At 34.9% G+C, this 22,814-nt stretch overlaps 2 protein-coding genes across 6 annotated transcripts in view; both read left to right on the plus strand.

Annotated features, from left to right (window-relative positions):
• PIP4P2 (phosphatidylinositol-4,5-bisphosphate 4-phosphatase 2) overlaps window positions 1-4,456 on the plus strand; it is an 87,169-nt gene extending 82,713 nt beyond the window's left edge. The window contains exons 7-9 of one of the 3 annotated variants that reach the window (XM_036830431.1): window positions 3,188-3,278; window positions 3,575-3,631; window positions 3,958-4,058. In XM_036830431.1, coding sequence (XP_036686326.1) covers window positions 3,188-3,278; window positions 3,575-3,607 — 124 coding nt within the window. In that variant the 3' untranslated portion in view covers window positions 3,608-3,631; window positions 3,958-4,058. Of the gene's footprint in view, window positions 1-3,187; window positions 3,279-3,574; window positions 3,632-3,957 lie in introns of all 3 variants that reach the window. The other 2 variants (XM_036830428.1, XM_036830429.1) reach the window with 2 other exon arrangements.
• Window positions 4,457-16,838: 12,382 nt separating this feature from the next.
• The window catches only part of C17H8orf88 (chromosome 17 C8orf88 homolog), a 47,915-nt gene continuing 41,939 nt past the window's right edge, over window positions 16,839-22,814 (plus strand). For 2 of the 3 annotated variants that reach the window (XM_036829801.1, XM_036829799.1), the window contains exon 1: window positions 16,839-16,967. The gene's annotated coding sequence lies outside the window, so the exon portion shown is untranslated. The other variant, XM_036829800.1, reaches the window with a different exon arrangement.

The raw sequence follows: 22,814 nt of genomic DNA on the forward strand, positions 1-22,814 counted from the left end.
TGACTTATTGAGTATATTCTAGCAAATTTAGTTGCCTTCTAATCCATGGTAGATTAGACTGCCAGAGGCAGATACATAGGTAAATGAGAAATGGTGGCCAGCTGTGAGATATAAGGCAGGAAAAATCACCAAATGCAGACATAGTTATTAAAACTAAAAGCAACCTAAGGCTAAATGTAACATAAAGGCAATGAATCACAGATGCCCTAACAACTCCAGATAGCAGGCTGTACACTACTGCAATTAATGATGACCCCCCAGGTCATCCACATGTTTCTGTTTTTGTTCAAGTATTCAGGAATTTTTATGATACATATTTGCAATAATAGTCATCAATTTTAAAAAAGATTTGGGACTTGAAGCTATTTTTCTATTATGCAAAATTAACATTTTGGAATAGCACACTTCTAAATTATGCCTAGTAAATGATGCATTTCTGTGTTTCATTTATTCAATAGACATTCCATGAGTAATTTACCATGTGGTAGGCATAATGTGGACACTGGCCATACACAAACAAATCAGATAATTATATCATCCACTAACACAATGTGTGATATATGATATGTGTTAATATATGTTTGTTTAGGAAGAGAAGGAAGTGCTAATTGGCTTTTTGATCTTTGCTATACTTTTATCATTTTGAAAATTTAAAAAATTAGAAGTAGAGAGAAGTGAAAACTATTGGATTTGGAATTTCAATTGAGAAATATATTTTATGAATTTCCCATAGGCTTCTTGCAGTATGTATTAAAAGATTTTTAAAAGTTTAATCTCTTTAATTTTGTAATTCTGATTCTAAAAATTTATCTTAAGAAAACAATGAAAAATAAGCACAATGGGAAGAATTAATATTGTTAAAATGGCCATACTACCCAAAGCAATCTACAGATTTAATGTGATCCCTATCAAATTACCCATGACCTTCTTCACAGAACTAGAACAAATAATCCTAAAATTCATATGGAACCATAAAAGACCCAGAATTGCCAAAGCAATCCTGAAGAAAAAGAACAAAGCTGGAAGCACAATCATCCCAGACTTCAGGCAATACTACAAAGCTACAGTGATCAAAACAGCATGATACTGGCACAAAAACAGACATATGGATCAATGGAACAGAATAGAGAGCCCAGAAATAAACCCACACACCTATGGTCAATTAATCTTTGACAAAGGAGGCAAGAATATACTAATAGGTAAAAAGACAGTATCTTTAGCAAGGGGTGTTGGGAAATTTGGACAGCTGCATGTAAATCAGTGAAGTTAGAACACACTCTCACACCATTCACAAAAATAAACTCAAAATGGCTTAAAGACTTAAACATAAGATATGACACTGTAAAACTCCTAGAATAGAACAGGGGCAAAACATTCTCTGACATAAATTGTACCAATATTTTCTTAGGTCAGTTTCCCAAGGCAATAGAAATAAAAGCAAAAATAAACAATTGGGACTAATCAACCCTACAAGCTTTTGTACAGCAAAGGAAACCATAAAGGAAATGAAACCTTACAGACTGGGAGAAAATATTTGCAAATGATGTGACTGATAAGGGCTTAATTTCCAAAATATACGAACAGCTCATACAACTCAACAACAAAAACACAAACAACTCAAATTGAAAAATGGACAGAAGACCTAAATAGACATTTTTCCAAAGAAGACATACAAATAGACAACAGGCACATGAAAAGATGCTCAATGTCACTAATTATTAGAGAAACGCAAATCAAAACTACAATGAGGTACCACCTCATGCCTGTCAGAATGGCCATCATTAAAAAGTCTACAAATAAATGCTGAAGAGGGTATGGAGAAAAGGGAAGTCTCCTACACTGTTGGTGAGAATGTAAGTTGGTGCAGCCATTGTGGAAAACAGTATGGAGGTTCTCAAAAAACTAAAAATAGAATTGCTGTATGATCCAGCAATCCCACTCCTGGGCATATGTACAGACAAAACTATAATTCAAAAAGATACATGCACTCCTGTGTTCATAGCTCTATTCACAATAGCCAAGACATGGAAACAACCTAAATGTCTATCAACAGATGAATGGATAAAGAAGATGTGGTACATATATACAATGGAATACTACTCAGCCATAAAAAAGAATGAAATAATGCCATTTGCAGCAACATGGATGCAACTAGTGATTATCATACTAAGTGAAGTAAGTCAGAAAGAGAAAGACAAATACCATATGATATTACTTATGTGTGGAATCTAAAATATGACACAAATGAACCTATCTATGAAACAGAAACACACTTGTGATTGCCAAGGTAGTTGGTGGGGGGGAGGGATAGATTGGGAGTTTGGGGTTATCAGAAGCAAACTGTTATATATATAATGGATAAACAACAAGGTCCTACTGTGTAGCACAGGGAACTATATTCAATATCCTGTGTTAAACCATAATGGAAAAGAATATAAAAAAGAATGTATATATATGTATAACTGAATCACTTTGCTGTACAGCAGAAATTAACACATTGTAAATCAACTATACTTTCATTAAAAGAAATAAGCACAATACTTTTAGATGTTGCTTAGCTGGCATTATTTCCAAGAAGGAAAAGGTGTCCAGTACTAGGGAATTTGTTAAGTTATGTTATATTCATCTATCAGAATTCCAGTTTGAGAATAGTTAATGATGTAAGAAAATGTTTATGCTAAATTGGTAAGTTGTAAAAAATGCCTGGAGAAAAATAGCGGTATTTATGGTAGTGGAATTACAGGTAATTTTCCTTTTCCTTTCTATTCTTTATTCTTATTTTCCAAATTTTCTACACTAAACATATAGCAATGGTTATAAATGTAAAAAAAAAAAAAATCAATTTCTATTTGTAAGATAGCACTGATTTTTCCATTCTGGAATAGATTGTTTTGGAAATAAATTTTTATCTTGGATGATCATTATTGACCATAGTGGGTTTTTTTGGACTTTGTCAATGACCAAGACTTGAATTTTGTTTAAAGCCACAATAATTCACATACAAATTCACCAGGTATGATTTAGATCACTCATTAAAAATATTATTATGTACATTTTTGTTTCTCAAGTTGAATAAATAAATGGAAATATATGTGTTATTAAAGCCGTAGATAAGTATTCACAAAGATGAAATGGAGAATCTTCATGTAAATACTTAATATTCTTTTTTGTTCTCATGAATTTGCAGTTCCTCTGTGGGTAGTGCACTTCCTCGAAGACGTTGCTGTGCATATATTACCATTGGAATGATATGTATTTTCATTGGAGTTGGATTAACTGTGAGTATTACTCTACTCACTGTTAGAATTCTTTCTTCTTAACTTTATTCAGTAGTAATAACTTTTTTCAGTAGTAAATGGTGAGGTCTGGAACAGCCTTCATTGATCCTTGAAGAACCTGCCTCCCTCGCATACCAGGCCCAGAAGCTTCTGAAAAACTATGAGCAATCTGAAGCCAATCCATGGGCCTGGAGCTTGCCCATGCAGGTGAAATCATGTCTTGGGATCCCTCTGAAGGTCCTTGACATTGGGAATTTTACCCTCCATTTAACAAAAGCCCATTTGTTTTTATTTAGTGCCAGAACCAATTTTGTCATGGCCAAAGCTGAAGCAATACTCATTCAGCTATGAAGGTCTGAAAAACCATTCTTCTTTTTATTCAAGTCAAACAGAGATTTATTATCAATATGGGGATGGCATTGGGGTTATATAGATTAAATTCCTTTTATAAATAAGAAATTTTAATGGAATTTTTGTTTACTTCATAAGGTTTATAGTTAATGTAACTAACAATGTCATTTTATTAAATTTTACTCTGTTAGTGGTAGCCAACAAATGCAGCAACTCATAATTTGTCGGGGTTTTGTCATCTCAGGAATATATTTCATAAAAATTGCATGTAAGCCAATACAAGTTCTCAGTTTCTAACCTTTTATTTTTATATTGCTTTTTATTTTAGGTTGGCACCCAAGGTTTTGCAAGGCGATTTCATGCAACCTATGTTTCTTGGGCAGTTGCTTATCTCTTAGGTTTGATCTGCCTTATCCGAGCTTGTTATTGGGGAGCTATAAGAGTGAGTTATCCAGAACATAGTTTTGCATAAGCTTGTTTATGATTTGATAATGCAGGTGAGAGTATCTAGCAGTTCTCGATAAACTACTCTGGCATCTTTAAATCATTTACCTAATGGATTTCATTCTGGTTTATGTATGAAGTTTTAAGACTTTGGGCGTCTTTTATGAACAAATGCTCATTGTACTACATTATATACAAATAGGTTGTTTTGCTGCTAAGTTTTCAAGCTCCAAATAATAAATCTTGGTCTTCATGTTCTTTTACATCTCTTAAATATATTTTTGATTTGTTCCCAAACTTTACATATAACATCAACCTTTCATTATTTTTAAATCAGTTATTCCATTACTTGCTGATCTATATTTCCAAGAAGTGTTTATAAATGTTGGTATAATAGCTTCATATTTATACTTATATTTTAATTGAACAGTAACACAATTGCTTGCTTTAAAATCTAAGCAATATGCATTTTGCTTAAACTGCTTACTGTAACTTTAACTAAGATCATAGTGACCTTATTCAGGAAAAAAAAAAATTTAGTGTACCTTCAAAGACTTGACATTCTTGTCAGATAAAGACCATTTCTAGATACTGTATGCTTGTTTTATGTTGTTTGTAGAAAGATATAATATTTTGGTAGTAATTTAAAATACAAGAATAAAAATATTTATTTGTCCACAGCTGGAGATATGTTGGGTAAATGCTTTTTTCTCAAAGATCACAGGATCTTTGCCTTTGTCACAGGATCTTTTTGTCTTTTATTTTTGTCATTTTTTAATTTACTAATTTTAAAAGTTCTGGCCTAGATTTTTGAAATTTAATGTTAATCATCTCTATGTATTCCTTTATGGAGCCTGAAGGAGGTATTTCACATAACATATTTCATAATATTTAACCATTTACAAAGATGTATCTATATTAGGTTGTCCTCCTTTTCATTAGATCATGGTAAATTTTTCTTATTGGGATAATTATAGAATACTTATATGTGCAGGGAGCCTGTAACATTTTACACTGGCTAAAATATTGAGATGAGATGCAGTTACTTTTACCATTCTTCTCAAATATAGCTGGTTAAATAATTACCAAATTTATTCAAAATACAGATCAAAGACAAAAAGCAACATAGTTTTCTAAGAATTCACTAGGATTTAAGGAATCAGCTCTTGCACTGCCCATCTTTGCAGTTTTGAAAAAGAAATTGCTTAACTGAGAGGTAATATTCTAAAGCTTTTGAAGTAGTAGAATTAGATAATGGATGCTCTGAGTAAATTAATTGGCTATTCCATGGATAAGAATAATATTTTTAATTATTTATGTTCCTAATTAGTATAAAAATGTACTCATCAGAGAGTTTGGAACAAACTACACATAAATTTCAAAGAGTGATAAATGTATAAATGCAGTTGCTCAGGATTATATGTATCTTTAAAAATATACTAATAAAGATTATTGTTCAAAAATTACCTTGTTCTATTCCATTTTTAAAAAATAAGAGGTCTTTCTAAAATTGCCTTGAGATCTTACTCTAAAGTTTTCATGTTCGAGAATGCATATAATGTTCCTTTATATAATATTCACTTATGTTTTTTCCAGTATTTTCATGCTTCTATTTTAAAAATAAAGATTTTTAATCCATTTGTAATACACTTGATGTATGAAATGAGAATCTAATTTGTTTATTTTCTTTTTTTTAAAAAAATTTTATTTATTTATTTATTTATGGCTGTGTTGGATCTTTATTTCTGTGCGAGGGCTTTCTCTAGTTGTGGCAAGCGGGGGCCACTCTTCATCGCAGTGCACAGGCCTCTCACTATCGCGGCCTCTCTTGTTGTGGAGCACAGGCTCCAGATGCGCAGGCTCAGTAGTTGTGGCTCACGGGCCCAGTTGCTCCGCGGCGTGTGGGATCTTCCCAGACCAGGGCTCGAACCCGTATCCCCTGCATTGGCAGGCAGATTCTCAACCACTGCGCCACCAAGGAAGCCCTTGTTTACTTTCTTAATGGTTGATTAGTTGTAGCAGCATTGTATATTGAGTAATACATTATTTCCCCATTAACTTGAAATCCCACGTTAAATTATATGCTACATGATCGTATTCCTTTTGCAATATAACTCCATGAAAGCAGGAACCTTGGTCTTATTTGCTGCTTTATTTCCAGAATTTAGAAGAATGCCTAGTGCGTATGTGTTCAATAGATACTTGTTGCATGAATGAATAAATGATTGAATGAATTGGTATGTTAAATTCTTAAATGCGCTTTGGTCTGGATTTTACATTTGTTCCAGAATGTATAGCTAAATGTTTACATAATCTTATGCTAATGGAAAACTTTCCAAGTAGAACCCCAAAGCAGATATTAATAAGAAAGAAATTCAACATCCATTTATGATAAAAACTCTCAACAAAGTGAGTATAGAGGGAACATATCTCAACATAATAAAAGCCATATATGACAAACCTACAGCAACATCATACACAACAGCAAAAAGCTGAAAGCATTTCCTCAAAGATCAGGAAAAGGACAAGGATGTCCACTCTCACACTTCTTTTCAACATAGTATTGGAAGTCCTGGCTACAGCAGTCAGTTTGCCAGTGACATGATACTATATATATAAAAAATCTTAAAGACACCACCAATAAACTACTAGAATAAATGAATTCAGTAAGTTGCAGGATACAAAATTAATATACAGAAATCTGTTGAATTTTATACACTAACAACAAACTATCAGAAAGAAAACAGTCCATTTACAATTGCATCAAACAGAATAAAATACCTAGGACTAAATCTAACCAATCTTTTACAGAGGGTAAAAGACTTATACTCATTAAACTATGACATTAATGAAAGAAATTGAAGACAACACAACAAATGAACAGATATATCATGCTCATGTATTGGAAGAATTAATACTATTAAAATGACCACAGATTCAGTGTAATCCCTATCAAAATACCAATGGCATTTTTCACAGAACTAGAACAAATTATTCTAAAATTTGTATGGAAACAGAAAAGATCCCAAATAGCCAAAAGTATCTTGCAAAAGAAGAACAAAACTGGAGATATCATGCTCCCTGACTTCAAACTATACTACAAAGCTGCAGTAATCAAAACAGTGTGGTGCTGGCACAAAAACAGAAACACATTATCAATGGAATCAAAAATCAAGAGCCAAAAAAAAAAAAAAAGAACCAAGAGCCAGAAATAAACCCACATGTATATGTTCAATTAATCTACAACAAGGAAGGCAAGAATATACAATGGGGAAAGACAGCCTCTTCAATAAATGGCGAACAGCTAGATGCAAAAGAATCAAACTGGACTACTTTCTCACACCACATACAAAAATAAACTCAAAATCGATTAAAGACTTAAATGTAAGACCCCAAACCATAAAACTCCTGGAAGAGAACATAGGCAGTATGCTCTTTGACATCAGTCTTAGCAATGTTTTTATGGATATGTCTCCTCAGGCAAGGGAAACAAAATCAAAAATGAACAAATGGGACTACATCAAGCTAAAAAGCTTTTTCATGGCAAACGAAACTATCAACAGAACAAAAGGCAACCTAGTGAATGGGAGAAGATATTTGCAAACAATATATCTGATAATAAGTTAATACCCAAAATATACAAAAAAAACCTCATACTACTCAACACAAAAAAAAAAAAAAAAAAAAATTAAAAATTGGGCGGAAGACCTGAACAGACATTTTTCCAAAGAAGACATGTGGATGGTCAACAGACATATGAAGAGATGCTCAACATCACTAATATCAGGGAAAACTACAGGACATCACCTCACATCTGTCAGAATGTTTATTATAAAAAACACAACAAATAGCAAGTGTTGGTGAGGATGTGGAGCAAAGAGAACCCTTGAGCACTATTGGCATGAATGCAAATTGGTACAGATACCATGGAACACAGTATGGAGGTTTCTCAAAAAAACTAAAAATAGAACTACCATAGGTTGCTGCAATTTCACTTCTGGGTATTTTTGTGGAGAAAACAAAAACATTAATTCAAAAGGTATAGGCAACCCTATTTTCAGTCGAGCATTATTTACGATAGCCAGGACATGGATGCAACCTAAATGTCTATCAACAGATGAATGGATAAAGAAGATGTGGCATATATATTCAATGGAATATTACTTAGCCATAAAAATAATGAAATCTTGCCATTTGTGACAACAGGGATAGATCTAGAGAGTATTATGCTAAGTGAAATAAGTCAGACAGAGAAAGACAAATGCCATGTCATTTCACTTATATGTGAAATCTAAAAAACAAAACAAACATAACAAAACAGAAACAGATGCACAGATACAGAGAACAAAAAGGTAGGTTTGTGGGGGGATGAGTGAAATAGATGAGGGAGATTAAGAGGTACAAACTTCCCATTAGAAAATTAATAAGCCACAGGGATGTAATGTATAACATAGGGAATATTGTAAATAATGTTTAATGATATAGTGATAGGTGGTAACTAGATTTATCATGGTGATCATTTTGTGATGTATTAAAATACCGAATCATTATGTTGTACACCTGAAATGCCATATTGTAAGTCAGTTATACTTCAATTTAAAAAAATACATTAATAGGAAAGGATTAATAGATTGTATGATTAAAAGAAAAAAATCATAAGCAAAGCCAAAAGACAAACTGGTGAAGATCTTTTCAAAATAGTATAAAGAATTACTGTTTTTAATACGGGAAGAGACTAAAGGCATGAAAAAGCAATTCACAAAAGAAGAAATACAATAATTAATAAACATTATCTTTTTAAAAAATTTGCTAGTAATGAAAGACTATACGTTAAAAACTATGAAAAAACAATTTCACCTACCATATTAGCAAAAGTTAAAAAGCAGTAATATTCCTGAAATTTTGAAGATATGGGGAAGTACACACACACACACACACACACACACACACACACACACACACACATTCTTTGACCTAGTTGTTCTGTCTCTAAGAATTTATCCTAAAGGTGTTATGGATAAGATAATAAATATATATGTACAACAATGTTTATCACATTTTTATTTATAATGGGGGTTAAAAAGAAAAAAAATGTCTAAAAATTCAATAATGTGGAGTAGGTGAAATAAATTATGGTATACCTATACTGTAAAACAACAGGCAGTCATTAAAAATATGATGAAATTTTTCATCTGTTCAACTGGAATGGTTTACAAAATATTGTGGGACAAAATCAGATCACAAATCAATATGTAGAGTATAATTAACTTCTTTTAAACAAATGATTTTACATGTTATGTGTTGAAAAAACTAAGGAAAATTAAGCACTAAACATTAAGAATAGTTATCTATGAGTGATAGAAGATAAATGATTTTTACTTTATTTCTGTGCTAGATTAACTAATAGTTGGAAAGTGTTAAGTTTCCTTTTGATAAACAGATAAGAATGTTAAGTGATGATCACATCAGTATTTGTTGCATTGTCATTTGATTCTTGAGGAGTTTTAAAATAAATTTATTAAAGCCCAAACCAATGAATTTCATCCATAAAACCTTAAGTTTTAAAGTTAACATGTTGTATATTTAAGCTTAGTCTTATATGAATTACCATAAATTTTTAATTAACTACGTCCAAACTTATGACAGTTTATACTTAGCCTTCCAGTGACTAGTACAGAAGTAGAACACAGAAAGTGCTGGGAAAACATTAGTGGAAAGAATATAACATATCCACTCATCAGAAAAGGAAGGATTTATTTGTCCCTTGTGGTCCAAGGTAGGAAAAAAAAAAAAGGCTTAGTTCTTAGAAAAGAGAAAAATAGAACCATGATCAGGTATTCTTGAGCAAGTCATTTGTGAGTGTACACATGTCATTTTGGCAGAAAAGAAAGAATCCTAATAATGATAGGTGGCAAGTATGGCGCTAACCTTACAACATGTGCTATTTAATATTCACAGGAATCCTAAGAAACAAGGATTCTTGTTTCCGCTTTGCCAGAGGAAATTGAGGTGCCACTCCCATAGATCTGAAGAAGATTTTGCATAGAACAGGCATCTGCATTCAAAACAAGCACTAATGATTCTGATGTTGGTTTTTCCTGAGCCATACTCTGAGAAACACTGTACTAAACCATGCTGAAAATATACACAACACATGTTCACATGCACTTTCTCTGGCATTCACATTTTCTAATATAGAAAAAGCTTTGATTGTTTTTGAGTAATAACACCATTTCTTTTGTTTAGCTTTTGTTTATTTTTGATCTAGCTATACTTGTGCTTCTATGCTATCATGAAACTCTGCAGCCACTACCATGTTCATGGTCTGCAAAAATTACTATAAAATCTAAATTTGCATTTATTCAGTGTGGTTTTGGTACACATGTACATATTTATGTAGTAAGCACTGAAGAAAAAACCTTAATGTTATTAAAGGTCACTCAGCTTATATGTGATGGAGCCAGTTGTAATCAAACAGTCTGTCTGCCTCCAAAATTTATCTGCTTTCCACTACAACTTGAGATTTTATTGTGCTTTGCATTGTAGAGAATAACTTCTGAATTTTTGTGCCCCTTGCTCTTCATTGTGTGTAACTCATCTCTGGGAAGAAAATAAAATATTTGCCCTAAGTATTCATTTCACAAAGAATAGAATACTCTAGTTTAAAAAACATTTTTTGATTTTATTATATCAGACTTTATTAATTTTATAGCATGTTATCTTAAATATTATTACATGTATTTATTTTCTTTTTTATAATTAACAAAATCATAGGAAATAAGTAGGAATATTTCATATTAAATATAAGGAAATTGACATACAATGAATTTTAATTAATATAACTTCTTTTTCTTATAATAGCAATATTTATTAAAATGATTGTTAAATAGCACAAAATGCTAAAAAAGGTTTGTAAAGGCTTTTAATTTTTAAATTTATTTTACATGTTCAGTTACAAATTTAAATAAATACTAAGGTTCTTTATGTTTGATAAATGAGCATGTATTTGACCTTAGGTGGAATACCATGTGAAAAACAAAAATGAGAAGCCTATATTCTTTTGGGACTGCCCCCCAAATAAGTTTTTAGGCAAGGCTAAAGATCTGAGTACAGTTTGTAATTTAACAGGTGAGAGTCTTTGATCCTCCACAGAGATAGTCTTCAGTTTTGTAAATGTAACTAAAACTCATTTAAGGTAACTTGCTAAAAAGGAAGTGATCACACACATTGCTCTGAAGTTTTTAAGTGTCTTATGTGTATGTGTAATGTTTGGATATAGAACTACTGTAGGTTCCCAGTGTTTAAATAAAATTTTCTGAAAAACCTTGCCACAGTGTCTACTCTATGCCAAATATACCATTGGCTTAAGATATTTGATATTCAAATAATCTTGGAGAAAATGCATTAAATTTTCATTAGTCATTAAGCCTTTAGCAAGAATAAGCTTAGGAGATTTGTAGAGAATTCCTTAGGTTATGTAATGCCTTATTTTTTCCTGGCCTCTTCCTACACACCTGCTGTATGACTCCTTGAAAAGTTCCGCTCTGCCTACCATCTGCCATCCACAGTCTTCTTTTACTCCCCCATAATTAATGCAGACTTCAGTATCTGGTTTTCATTCTTATCACATGCCATTGATTTAAATGTCAATGTGAATGGCCTCTCTAATACTCTGGTCTGGACTCAGTTCTTTGATTCCTTCAAGTCCAGTGACCTTTACCTCCATTACACATCTGCTATTCACCACTGTAGCTGCACTCTGGGCACCCATAGTTAGAACCACTCCATCTCCAAACTCATATTCAGATATCCACTCTCTGAATATATGCTTCCTCTATCCAAAATTCTGACTCTCTTTGTACTGCCATTCCTGAATATCACCTTCAACACTTCTAATTTCTTGATTATTCCAATCTATCATCTTCTATATTTACCAATGAATCCCATAACCACAAAGATTAATGCCACTACATATTTTTGATCTTTACCTTCAATTGCACCTCAACATTGTTTACCTGTCTTCAGCTCTCTCTGCAAATTTCCCACAGATACCATATGAAAACTTTAGTCCTAAAGCCCCTTACCACACTTTTCACAGAGACCCCCTTCCTCTTACAGTGGTTGTTTTCTTATTTCACCTATTCTTACCTTTGTTCCATTCCTCCACCTACACTCTAGACTCATTCCATTCCCTCATTCCTCCTCAGGGAACTCACAATATCTTTTCATTGTTTCTGAGATTCATCTGGCTGCCTAAATCGATAACTGGCATCACCATTTTTATTTCTCATCTCACACCCTCTACAATCCATCAGTTCTCCCTATTCTCTGAAGTACGTGCACGTCTCTTCATGGTTCCTCCCTATCTTAATTGTGGCTCTCATCAACATTTCCTGTAAAAGGCTATGAACTGGTCCCTCTGCTTCTATTTTTGCCTTGCCTGCTGCCTGTACCTCTCCTCAATCCATTTTCCACATTAGTCACCTAAGTGATTTTTTTTTAGATGCACATAAGATCTTATCATACCCTACCTAAAGTCCTTCAGCATCTCTCCACATCCTTATAAGGGAGATAAAAGGCTCTTCATTCTTCTTTAGCCTAATATTGAACCATTACCCAAGCAGTGTCTCGTATTTTCTGTTTCTGCAGTACTGAATTACTGATATTTTTTGGAATTGACTGCTGTTTTATTTCTATATGCCTTTGGACATGTCCTTCTGCCTGCAAGGAATATCCCTGTCTAACTTGGTAAACTCCTTTCTATCCTTGAAAATCCTGCTTAGGCATTACCTCCCCTGTAAACTCTTCCATGATCCTTCCTCTCCTCCTTTCTACCCACAGACAGAATTCTTTCCTTGTACTACTTCTATTCCATGTAAATACTTCTGCCACATATACTACCCTCTATTTTACTTACCAGTTTATAGGTACTCTTAGACTATTGATCTCTTCTTACTAGTTGTGCCTCAGTCATGCTAGTCGTATTTCAGTTTGTTTTTTATATCCTCAGTGACTGGCACATAATAGGCATAGACTTTCAAAACTGTTTTTTTTTTTTTTTTTTTTTCTGAACTAAGCTGAGTGGAACCAAATCTCTATTATAGCTTTTCATGCATTGTTTCAATGATTATCTGTATGTGGGGGTGTGTGTATGTGTATCTATCATAAAATGCTTTGTAGATGTTTGTGGAATAATCAGAGGAAGAATACTGACAGGAGGTTGGTAAGGAGATCATTTGGTAAACACTAGGTAATGCTACCTCTTCAGCTTTTCCTAACTCCCAGGCTTTCAGTAGAAACACACAGGCACAACGTGAGTGCCTTTATCTTAACAATTAGCTATTGAATTGGAATTGTCTCTGTGTAACTGCACCCTAACTAGACAGTACCTACCATGAGAACAAGAAACCAGTTTGTGTGCGTGTTACTTGTGCTCATACAAGGTTTTATTAACTAAATGTAAGGTATTGTGAAGGTAAAGTTAAATAAGCTAAGAAAATACAATTGTAAATAAAACCTCTACTTACAAGTAGTAAGACGCATTTAACTCTTAATTATTATCCTTCTAATTGGGAACTGGGATTCCTATTTCCACTTTTGTATTTTCCTCGATACAGTCTCCAAACCTTTTTTTTTTTGAACCAAAGTAAATATTTATTTAGAATGAGAAAAACAATGCAACGACAACAAATTTAAAATTTTAAAAAGCTGACAAATACCAAAAACATCAAAAAATCCATAAAAATATTTTAAATTAACTGCCTGTATTTTTAGTTTTTAGTTTTTTGATTGCCTCTTCATTTGAAAACAATTTTGTAGTGCATTTTCTTTGTGAGAATAAATAATTTGGTATTTTCTCCAGGATAGGCAATCAAAATTTATTTTTATTATTGAAAGTTTAGAAAAGTTAATTTCAGTAACAACTTGTTTGGTAGTGTCAATTTTTAGTGTTGTTAAATTTGGGAAAACTTGTCATGAGTTTCTTATGTGAGCTCAATGATTTCAGGGCATTTCAAGTTTTCTTGGGTAGTGTAATTAATCTTAAATAGTATTTAAATTGCTCACTAACCTGTTGTTAAGCTCTTTTTGTAGATGTATATTATGAGTTCTGGATTATCCTTGTAGATGCCAATATTTCTTACCAAATCAACAAGGGATTTTTTAAAATTTCAATGTGTTTATATAATTTATTCTTCATCAATTATCAAAAAATTAGGAGTCTGCTTATTAACTATATTTAAAATTTATTTACACCTTGAAATAGATTACTGATTTTGGTTTTATTTGAAAAAATTTTTTTCTTCCAACTCATTTTTTTATCATAATTTCTATTGATTTCATTTGTAAAAAAATAATTTCATATGTAAAAAATAATTTTCATATGTAAAAAAATAATTTTATTGTATGATGTATATATAATTGTATATGTTACATTGTTAAACATATTCCTCAAGAAGAAAACTTCTATTTTGACTAGATTAATGAGAACTGAATCCTACACCTACAATTTTTACATCTGGGGGTTGAAAGAATTTACTGACTTCATTATCCACAGACTTCTGGGGTCTCATGCCACAGGACATGTTCTTATCATGACACCTCCTCTGGCACTTTAGTCTCTGAAGCCAGGTGAGCTGTCTCAGTGGAAGGTAAGAATGTTGCCGGAAGCCTTTACTACACCTAAATAGCTAGCAATAACTTGACTATGCATGGAAGTGATTGTGAAACTCCACACCTTTTAAAATGGTAAATCCTACCATATTACTGTCCCACTTAAACCCTTCAATGCTTCCCATTGCTCTTAAAATAAAATTCAGTCTCCTTACTGGAGCCTACAAAACACTGTAGGATTTCAGCTTTTCCTGTCTCTCCAAACTCATCTTCAGCATTCTCTTCTTGCTTTCTATTCAACCATACTGGTCTTAATCAGTTTCTGAAATATGCTAAACCTTGTTTTTTCTCACCCCAGGGCATTAATACCTACAGTTCCCTTTCCCTAAATACCTTTTTCCTATTCTACATCAGCATTCAGGCCTAGCTTAGATGATCCCTTTTCAAAGAGGCATTCCATCTTCAGTTATCCCATTCCAGTCAAGCTTTCTTTGCCTTTACACAGCCTCCTTTGCAGGTTACTCGCCTTTTGAGTCCTCTTTATAAATACTTTCTGGAATGGGTAAGTTTTCTTAATCAGCATCCCTTTCCTAATGTTCCAACTTATCTATAACGTGTATGTATATGTTATATACGTATGGGTACATATTTTCTGTGTGTGTACATAAAAAAGCTGTTTGAAAACCTCAACTTAAATATTCTTTCATAATCTCATATTTACAAGTCCCAATTTGAACTCATCATTTCCCTCCTCAAACCTGTTCTGCCTCTTGTGTTCCCTACCTTATGTCATCACCACCTATTCACTTGTTCACCCAATTCAGAAACCCCGAGTCACCCTAGATTCTCTTCTTATTCACTCCTTCCACCCAGTCTGTCACAAAACTATTGGTTTCACTTCAGCAGCATGTCTCAGATCTATCCCTTCTTCTTCAGTACTTATCTCAGACATCATTATTTTTTATTGGAGTTATTGCAGACACCCCAAAGGAAGCCTTCTGTGGCCTGTTTAATATTGCTATATCTTACACCCCCCCAACACAATCTGCCCTCCATAGTGCTGTGAGAATGACCCTTCCAATATTCAAAAAGATAAGTTATGAAAGATTCAAACTTTTGATTCATGTCCACTTCTCCTGTTTCCTTTCCACACTGCTGTTTCCCCTACTCTAACTACTGTACGCCAGACAAGTTTTCTTTTCCCTTTGCACCGTCTCTTCTTTCTTGCCTTCTTCCTCCAGCCAGCTGGAAGAAACCAAGCATAAGCTGTTTCGAAAACGGCTCTAACATTCCAAGCCTAAGGGTCAGTTTAGGCATTCCTTACACTATGCTCCCAACTTAAATCTATTCCCCTATCGCAATACTTAGCACAGCCCACAGAATTTGTTCACCAGCCCAGGGGCCCACTGGATTCTGAGCCCTGTAATTACACCCGTGTTCACCCGTGTTCCGCCTCCACGTCTCCTAGTATAGTGGTAGTACCAAGTGGGGACTCTCAAAAATAAGTGAAAAATTGAGTAAAAGTGAAAATTAAAAATAAAGGATTCGGATTCAGATGGAGTCGCTTCAACCAATTTTGTTCCTTTCAGGACGGCAGTCTGTGTGAGATATGTATTCCTGTCTGAAGTTAACCATTTCCCTTACTCCATGACAGCCCGAATCCTAGCACCACTTAGACTCAGGCCAGGGACAGCGGCCAGAGCCTGCGGGATCCGCCGGCAGCACTGACGCGGGAGGGGCTCAGTCGTCAGCTCACGGGAGGCCTCGCTCACAGAGGCGGCCTAGCTCACAGACGCTGCCTGGAGTTCGCCGCCCGGCACCGCGCAGACGTGTCGTCTCGCGCCTCCCCGTGTCGGGCAAGCAAGACCGCCAGCTGGGGTCCCAAAGGCTGTTCATGCGGGCGCGCCCCGTCCAGGGAGAGCCTGTCAGCACCTCGGCGAGCCCTCCCGCGGCCTCCTCCGCACCACGCGCGGCTCCCGAGACGCTGCGCCCGCCCCTCGCGCCCCGCACATTCCGGGAAACGCACACCGCCGGTTTAACGGTTCTGCTCCCGCCGGGCTGCGCCGCGCTCTGGGCCCCAGGCGCCCGAGGCCCCGCCCCGCACCCGCCCTACGCCCCTGGGAGCCGCCGTCTGCCCCGCCCCCGTCGCCGCCACCCGGGGCCTGGAGCAGACTCGCGGCTGCAACCATTCCCGGACGGGCAGTCGGGCGCTCGGCTGCCGCGTCTAGGGCTGAGCGCCGCGACGCGGCTGCTTGACCCGAAATCCTCCCGGATCTTAAGGCGGTAGGTGGCCAGGGATGACGAGCCACACGGGGACAGAAGTCAGGCCCCGGGGTGTGAGGAGGCCGGTGGACGCCGTCTCCGAGGGCGGACACGGGGGAAGTTGAGGTGAGGGAGTGAAGCTCTGGGGTCAGTCGGCGCAAATCAGGCAGGGCCTCCACAGGGTCCCCAAGGTGGTTCTTAGAGAGCGAAGGGAGCGAGGAAGTCGGAAGGAAAGGGGTGGGGGCCGGTGTGGAAAAGCGGGCGAGGGGCAAGTGGCCAAGGGAATTACACTGCTGAAGGGATATTGATAAAACAAAAACAAAACAAACACATAAAAAGCCCCAAAAAGGAAGTGCACATCGCCCGCTGTCCCAGGACCTGGTCCTAGGTAGTGGTATGGTTTGAAGACTGTTTCCCATGCCCTAGAATCATCCTTACTAATTTTGGACAACAGTTTGTTTTTGTTTTTGAGATTACTGTAGTTGTTTTTTTAAATAATAAATTAAATTCAATAAGAAAAGAAAACCCAGTAAGAATAAAGAAGCAAAAGACATATGTGGTCACTTCACAGAAGGAAATCAAATGGTTAATGAACGTATTTGAAGATGTTCTATGCAACTTGTATGTAAGGGTATGCTGTTTTACAAAAGTTGACATATAACATTATAATAGTTTCAGGTGTACAACATATTTGTATCAAAAGTTTATAATTGCTGATATTAAAGCAAAACTAAAAAAAAACCAAACAAACCTGAAAAAGGACAGTTACATCAGTTATGACAACCACCAACACCCATTACCTGGACAGTTTTATCCCACCTCAATGTTAAATTGTGCTTGTATTGAAAGATGCTTCACAGAGAAAAAAAATTTTTTTGGTCAGAAAGCATGAAATGGAAAATATAAGGGGACACTCTGGGCTTACAACTTTTTGATATTTTAGTTTTAATTTTTCCTGCATATGGCAACCCGATTTGTGGAGTATAAAGTGTCTTTCGTCATGTAAGTCATAATTAGTTTATCCTGTACTCCTCTATATTTCCTTTATGTTATTTTTCATCTATCAGGTTATCAGTTTGTGCTGTTTACTTACAAGCAGCATTTGGCTTTAAGGAATCCTAACTTTGTAAAAGAGATATTTTGAAGTTGAAAATTAAGATTAAATCCTATCTGGTATAATCCTATATGGGAAATATACATGAGGTAAATGAAAGCGTGGTCTTTTCACTTCTTCTCTCAGCTTATTTCTTTAATTTTATATGCTCTTATTTCTTAATTGCAGCAGAACCATCAGCAGTTTCTAAAGAAATCTAGAATTTAAGTTGTAAATTTTAAGTATAATATTCAGCTTCTAAGTATAATACATATTACGTTTCATATATCTAAACCATTCTGTGGATTAGAATGGCAGTGTACCATGTCTGCAGAGTGAGGAAAGCATAGTAATCCCACAATTTATTTAGTAGTTGAAGAAAAATTGAAAATTGAGGAAATGAAAATTATTAGCACACCAATTTATTCAGCAAGGTTTTATACATAAATGTTCCTTCTCATAATTAATTTTTTTTCCATACAAGCAGTGTCCACATGGAATAGTGGAGAGTCAGGTGTCTTTTACTTACCAGACACACAAGTTTAGAGACAAGGGCGTGAACTTTATAGTCAGAACCTCATTTCTACCAATTACTAACTGTGTGAACTTGAGCACATCTCTTATTTTTCTTAGCCTCAGGTTTCTTCTCTGTAAAGTAGCTAATAATGATTTTCTACAACAGTTAATGTATGGCTCAAAATTAAATGAGATAGTATATGTAAAGCATTTAACATGTAGTAGGATCTCAAAAAATGGCGTTTTAATTAAAAAAGAATAGGATATGTTGGGTAATGAAATTTTGCCCCAATTGATCAGTATATATGCTTATCTCATGGTGCTATATTTTAGAAAATTTTAGGTTAATTTGTAGTTTCAGAATTGGTGGGCCCTTATATTTAGTTTGATATATTTTTTTAAACAAATAAATAACCTAAGATATAGTTCGTATTCTAGATGAAGAATAGCACCTACACAGGTTTCCTGACTTGCAAACCAGTGTTCTGTTCATACCACTTGGCATTTTAAGATGATTTGTGTAAACTTGAAAAAAAACTTTCGTTAGTAACCATTTCTCAGCATGTGTTAATATAATGAATTTTTGAGACATTGGATCAAAATGTCCTTTACAAAATATTTATACCATAAAACTATATATTTACATTTCAAAGACAACTTTATGACAGGCCCACTGCTTGCTACCCAATGTTGTAGGTAGGGTTATGTTTTTTTTGCAACTGTTCTTTGTAACACTTGATATCATAAATGCCTAACCTAGGTAGCTTCAAAGGAAACTTTTGGAGTTCTACATTCAATGAGTGAGCAGACATTAGAGTTTAAGATTGAAGTTATTTTATATGCTGACTGTGTAGTTCAGCTGTCTTTATTTGTAACCCAAACTGAGAATTAGGCTTTGGTTTCTGGAGCCCTGTCCTTCATAGATTATGATCCTGGATCAGTTTTACAATAATAATTGCTTATTATTGTATAAGGTAAATACTTTTCCATTAATAACACTGTTTAAGACATGATGCTGTTATGTAGTATGCATCCCAAACTTATTCCCTATAATGTCACTGTCTCTATGCAGACATAGTTTACTTAAAAAAAAAACCATCATATTGAATAGAGTATTGCATGGCATCATCTTTTCTAATTTCCTTAACTGATGTGGATTTATGTATCTGGGGACTTTGCTGTAGTTTTCATGCTACAAATTGAAAGGGTAGGTGGTACTGAAAAATCTTTTTGTTTGTTTATTTACATGTGTTGTAAAATCATATAAGAGTTCTGTAACTCCCTAACGCTTGAAAACTGTGGATTTGCATTTAATACTGGGGATTTGCATTGCTCAGCAACTGGAAAGACTTTTACAACCTACCAACTCGATTTCAGCTGAGCAATGAAAAATAAAAAAGTGTGTGCCAAAGTACTCTATTGTATTCTTTTCATATGGGAAACAGGATGGAAAGTTACTACTACTAGTATTAGGGTCCTAATTAAAATGGCTAGGATAACATTAAATAATGCAATATTAGACTGCTCTTTGGTCCATATTAGAATATTCCCTTCCACATAGAAAATATTCAATAAATATTTGAAGTGAGGTTTTTTGCTACATATGCTTATAACTTTTTTTGTTTCCTATTATATAAAAGTAGTACATTAGTTTTGTTTAGAAGGTTGTTAATCACTGTGCTGAAATACCAGTTAACATACACATTACAAATCTAGATGGGTGTTAACTTAGAGTACTGGCTTGCATATCTCCAAATTTCAAGAAAAAGTAACTATTTTGTGCTTAGTTACCATTGCTAACTTTGAGAGATTGTTTATAAATTTATGATTTTAACACTTGAATTATGTCCAAAGGCATTTTTTTAAGATGAAAGCATTTCTTTGGAGCATAAAGAAAGTGATTAACCCTATTTTATACTTAGGGAAACAGTCACTTAGACCAACCTCTGCTTAAGATCATGGGTTACAATCAGTTTCTGGATGAGCAAGTGCAAAATCAGGTGGAGTTTTACTTTTGACTTTGTCTTGATAGGTATCAAAATTTGGAAAGCTTTTGGTCCATTCAGGCATCACAAGATTTTCATTAAACAGGAGGTATTTAAATTTATAGATTTATTTAGTAAAACTAATTATGTTGCAGCTACTAAGATACAAAGATAAATAAAGTCTAGTTTTTTTGGCTTCAGCTAACTCACAGTCTAACCAGTTAGGCATATAATAGATTTTTTGTATGATACATGTTAGAAAAATTAATAGGCAAAATATTGGGTTGGTCAAAAATTCATTCAGCTTTTTCATAAGAAGTCATGGAAAAACTCAAATGAACTTTTTGGCCAACCCAATACAATATAGACCACTGGAGGAAGAAAGAAAAATCATATTGTTGCTACCATTATTGTTATTTTACTATCAACTATTTGTTAGGAACTAGAGAACTTCATGTGAACTATTTTATTTAATGTTAGCGTTGAGACATGAGGATACTTTCCAAGGAAGTAGAGAGAACTTGACCTTGGTTTTGAAGGATGAATAGCAATTTGGGAGAAGAGCAGCAGGGAGAGTGAGGGAACTCCAAACAGAGCACCTGAATGTATATGGTGAAACAAAATAACATTTATGAATTCAACAACTTATTGAACATGTACTGTGTATTAGACACTGTGCTAGCCATTAGAGATATACCTGAGTGATAGAGCTATAATTTTATAGTCAGATAATAGGTAATTGAAACTAATGCAATAAATACCACACAGGAAGAGGATACAAGGGTGATTTATGAGCACATAAGAAGGGTACTTAATGAAACTTGGACAGTTCTGCCTGTGTGGGAGGTGGAAAGAGAGTATGGGGCTATAGCTTGATCATAGCATGTTGGCCAAAAGCATGGGGATGAGCATACCCATCACTTTTTAGACTCATGACCTTGGGCAAGTTACCTAATTTCTCTAAGCCTTCTCTGTAAAATGAGGATAACAAAATGATAAAATTAACATTTATTGAACTTTTACTGTGTACCAGTTATTGTGCTAATGCTTTATACAGATTTTCTTTTTTAGTCTTCACATCAAACTTAGGAGATAGGGGTTATTGTTTTCCATAATTGCATAACTAAGTGGTGGAGCTATGATATGAACCTAGGTAGGCTGACCCAAGACCTGAGCTCTAACTGTTAATAGTGCCTAATTTATAAAGTTGTTCTGAATATTAAATAATGTGACATAGGTAAGTGGTTTACTGTGCATGACACATGGATGTTGGGTCCTGTTTCTGTTAATAATTCAGGAGGTGATGGGGTACTGAAGTTTTTTAAGCAGGTATGTGTGTAAGGAGATCATATTTTGGAGAGAAAAGAGACTATATTCACCCATTTGTTCAGCAGATGCTTGCTTTACACCTACTTTGGATCCAGTCCAAGTACTGAGTTAGTTGTAGGGGACACAGGAGGAATGAAAATATTGTTCTTCACTTTAAGAAGACTCTGTTCCTCACTTTTGCCTAGTATGAAAGACAAATCAGCCATTATAGTGTGGTATATAGTATAGTATAGTACAGTGTTCTCTAAGTGCCATGATATGGGCATATTCACTGTGTCCCAGGTACATAGGTACATAGGTTCATAGGGAGAGGGAGTATTTAAATCAGTCTAGGTGTTCAGGGAGATGAATTAAGAACTACTGTGGGACTAAAAGAGTAATGGTGGGAGTAAAGAAAATATATTTGAGAGACATTTTGGAAGTAGAATGGATAGGAATTAGAGACTGATTATGGTGTGGGGGCTCTAATATAGACAAATTTAAGGTGTCTTTAACTGAGGGTGATATGAGGGAGTTGGTGATGACTTTAAGGAATACAGGAGGAGGGACAACTTTGGAGTCAAAGTAATGAATTTGATTTTTTTTTATAATAATAGCATTTATTTAGCACTTGCCTTGTGCCAAGTAGTCTTTTTTTTTAACATCTTTATTGGAGTATAATTGCTTTACATTGTTGTGTTAGTTTCTGCTGTATAACAAAGTGAATCAGCTATACGTATACATATGTCCCCGTATCCCCTCCCTCTTGCATCTCCCACCCACCCTCCCTATCCCACCCCTCTAGGGGGACACAAAGCACTGAGCTGATCTCCTTGTGCTATGTGGCTGCTTCCCACTAGCTATCTATTTTACATTTGGTAGTGTATATGTGTCAATGCCACTCTCTCACTTTGTCCCAGTTTACCCTTCCCCCTCCCCGTATCTTCAAGTCCATTCTCTACGTCT

The sequence above is a fragment of the Balaenoptera musculus genome, chromosome 17, assembly GCF_009873245.2.
Source record: "Balaenoptera musculus isolate JJ_BM4_2016_0621 chromosome 17, mBalMus1.pri.v3, whole genome shotgun sequence".
NCBI lineage: Eukaryota > Metazoa > Chordata > Mammalia > Artiodactyla > Balaenopteridae > Balaenoptera > Balaenoptera musculus.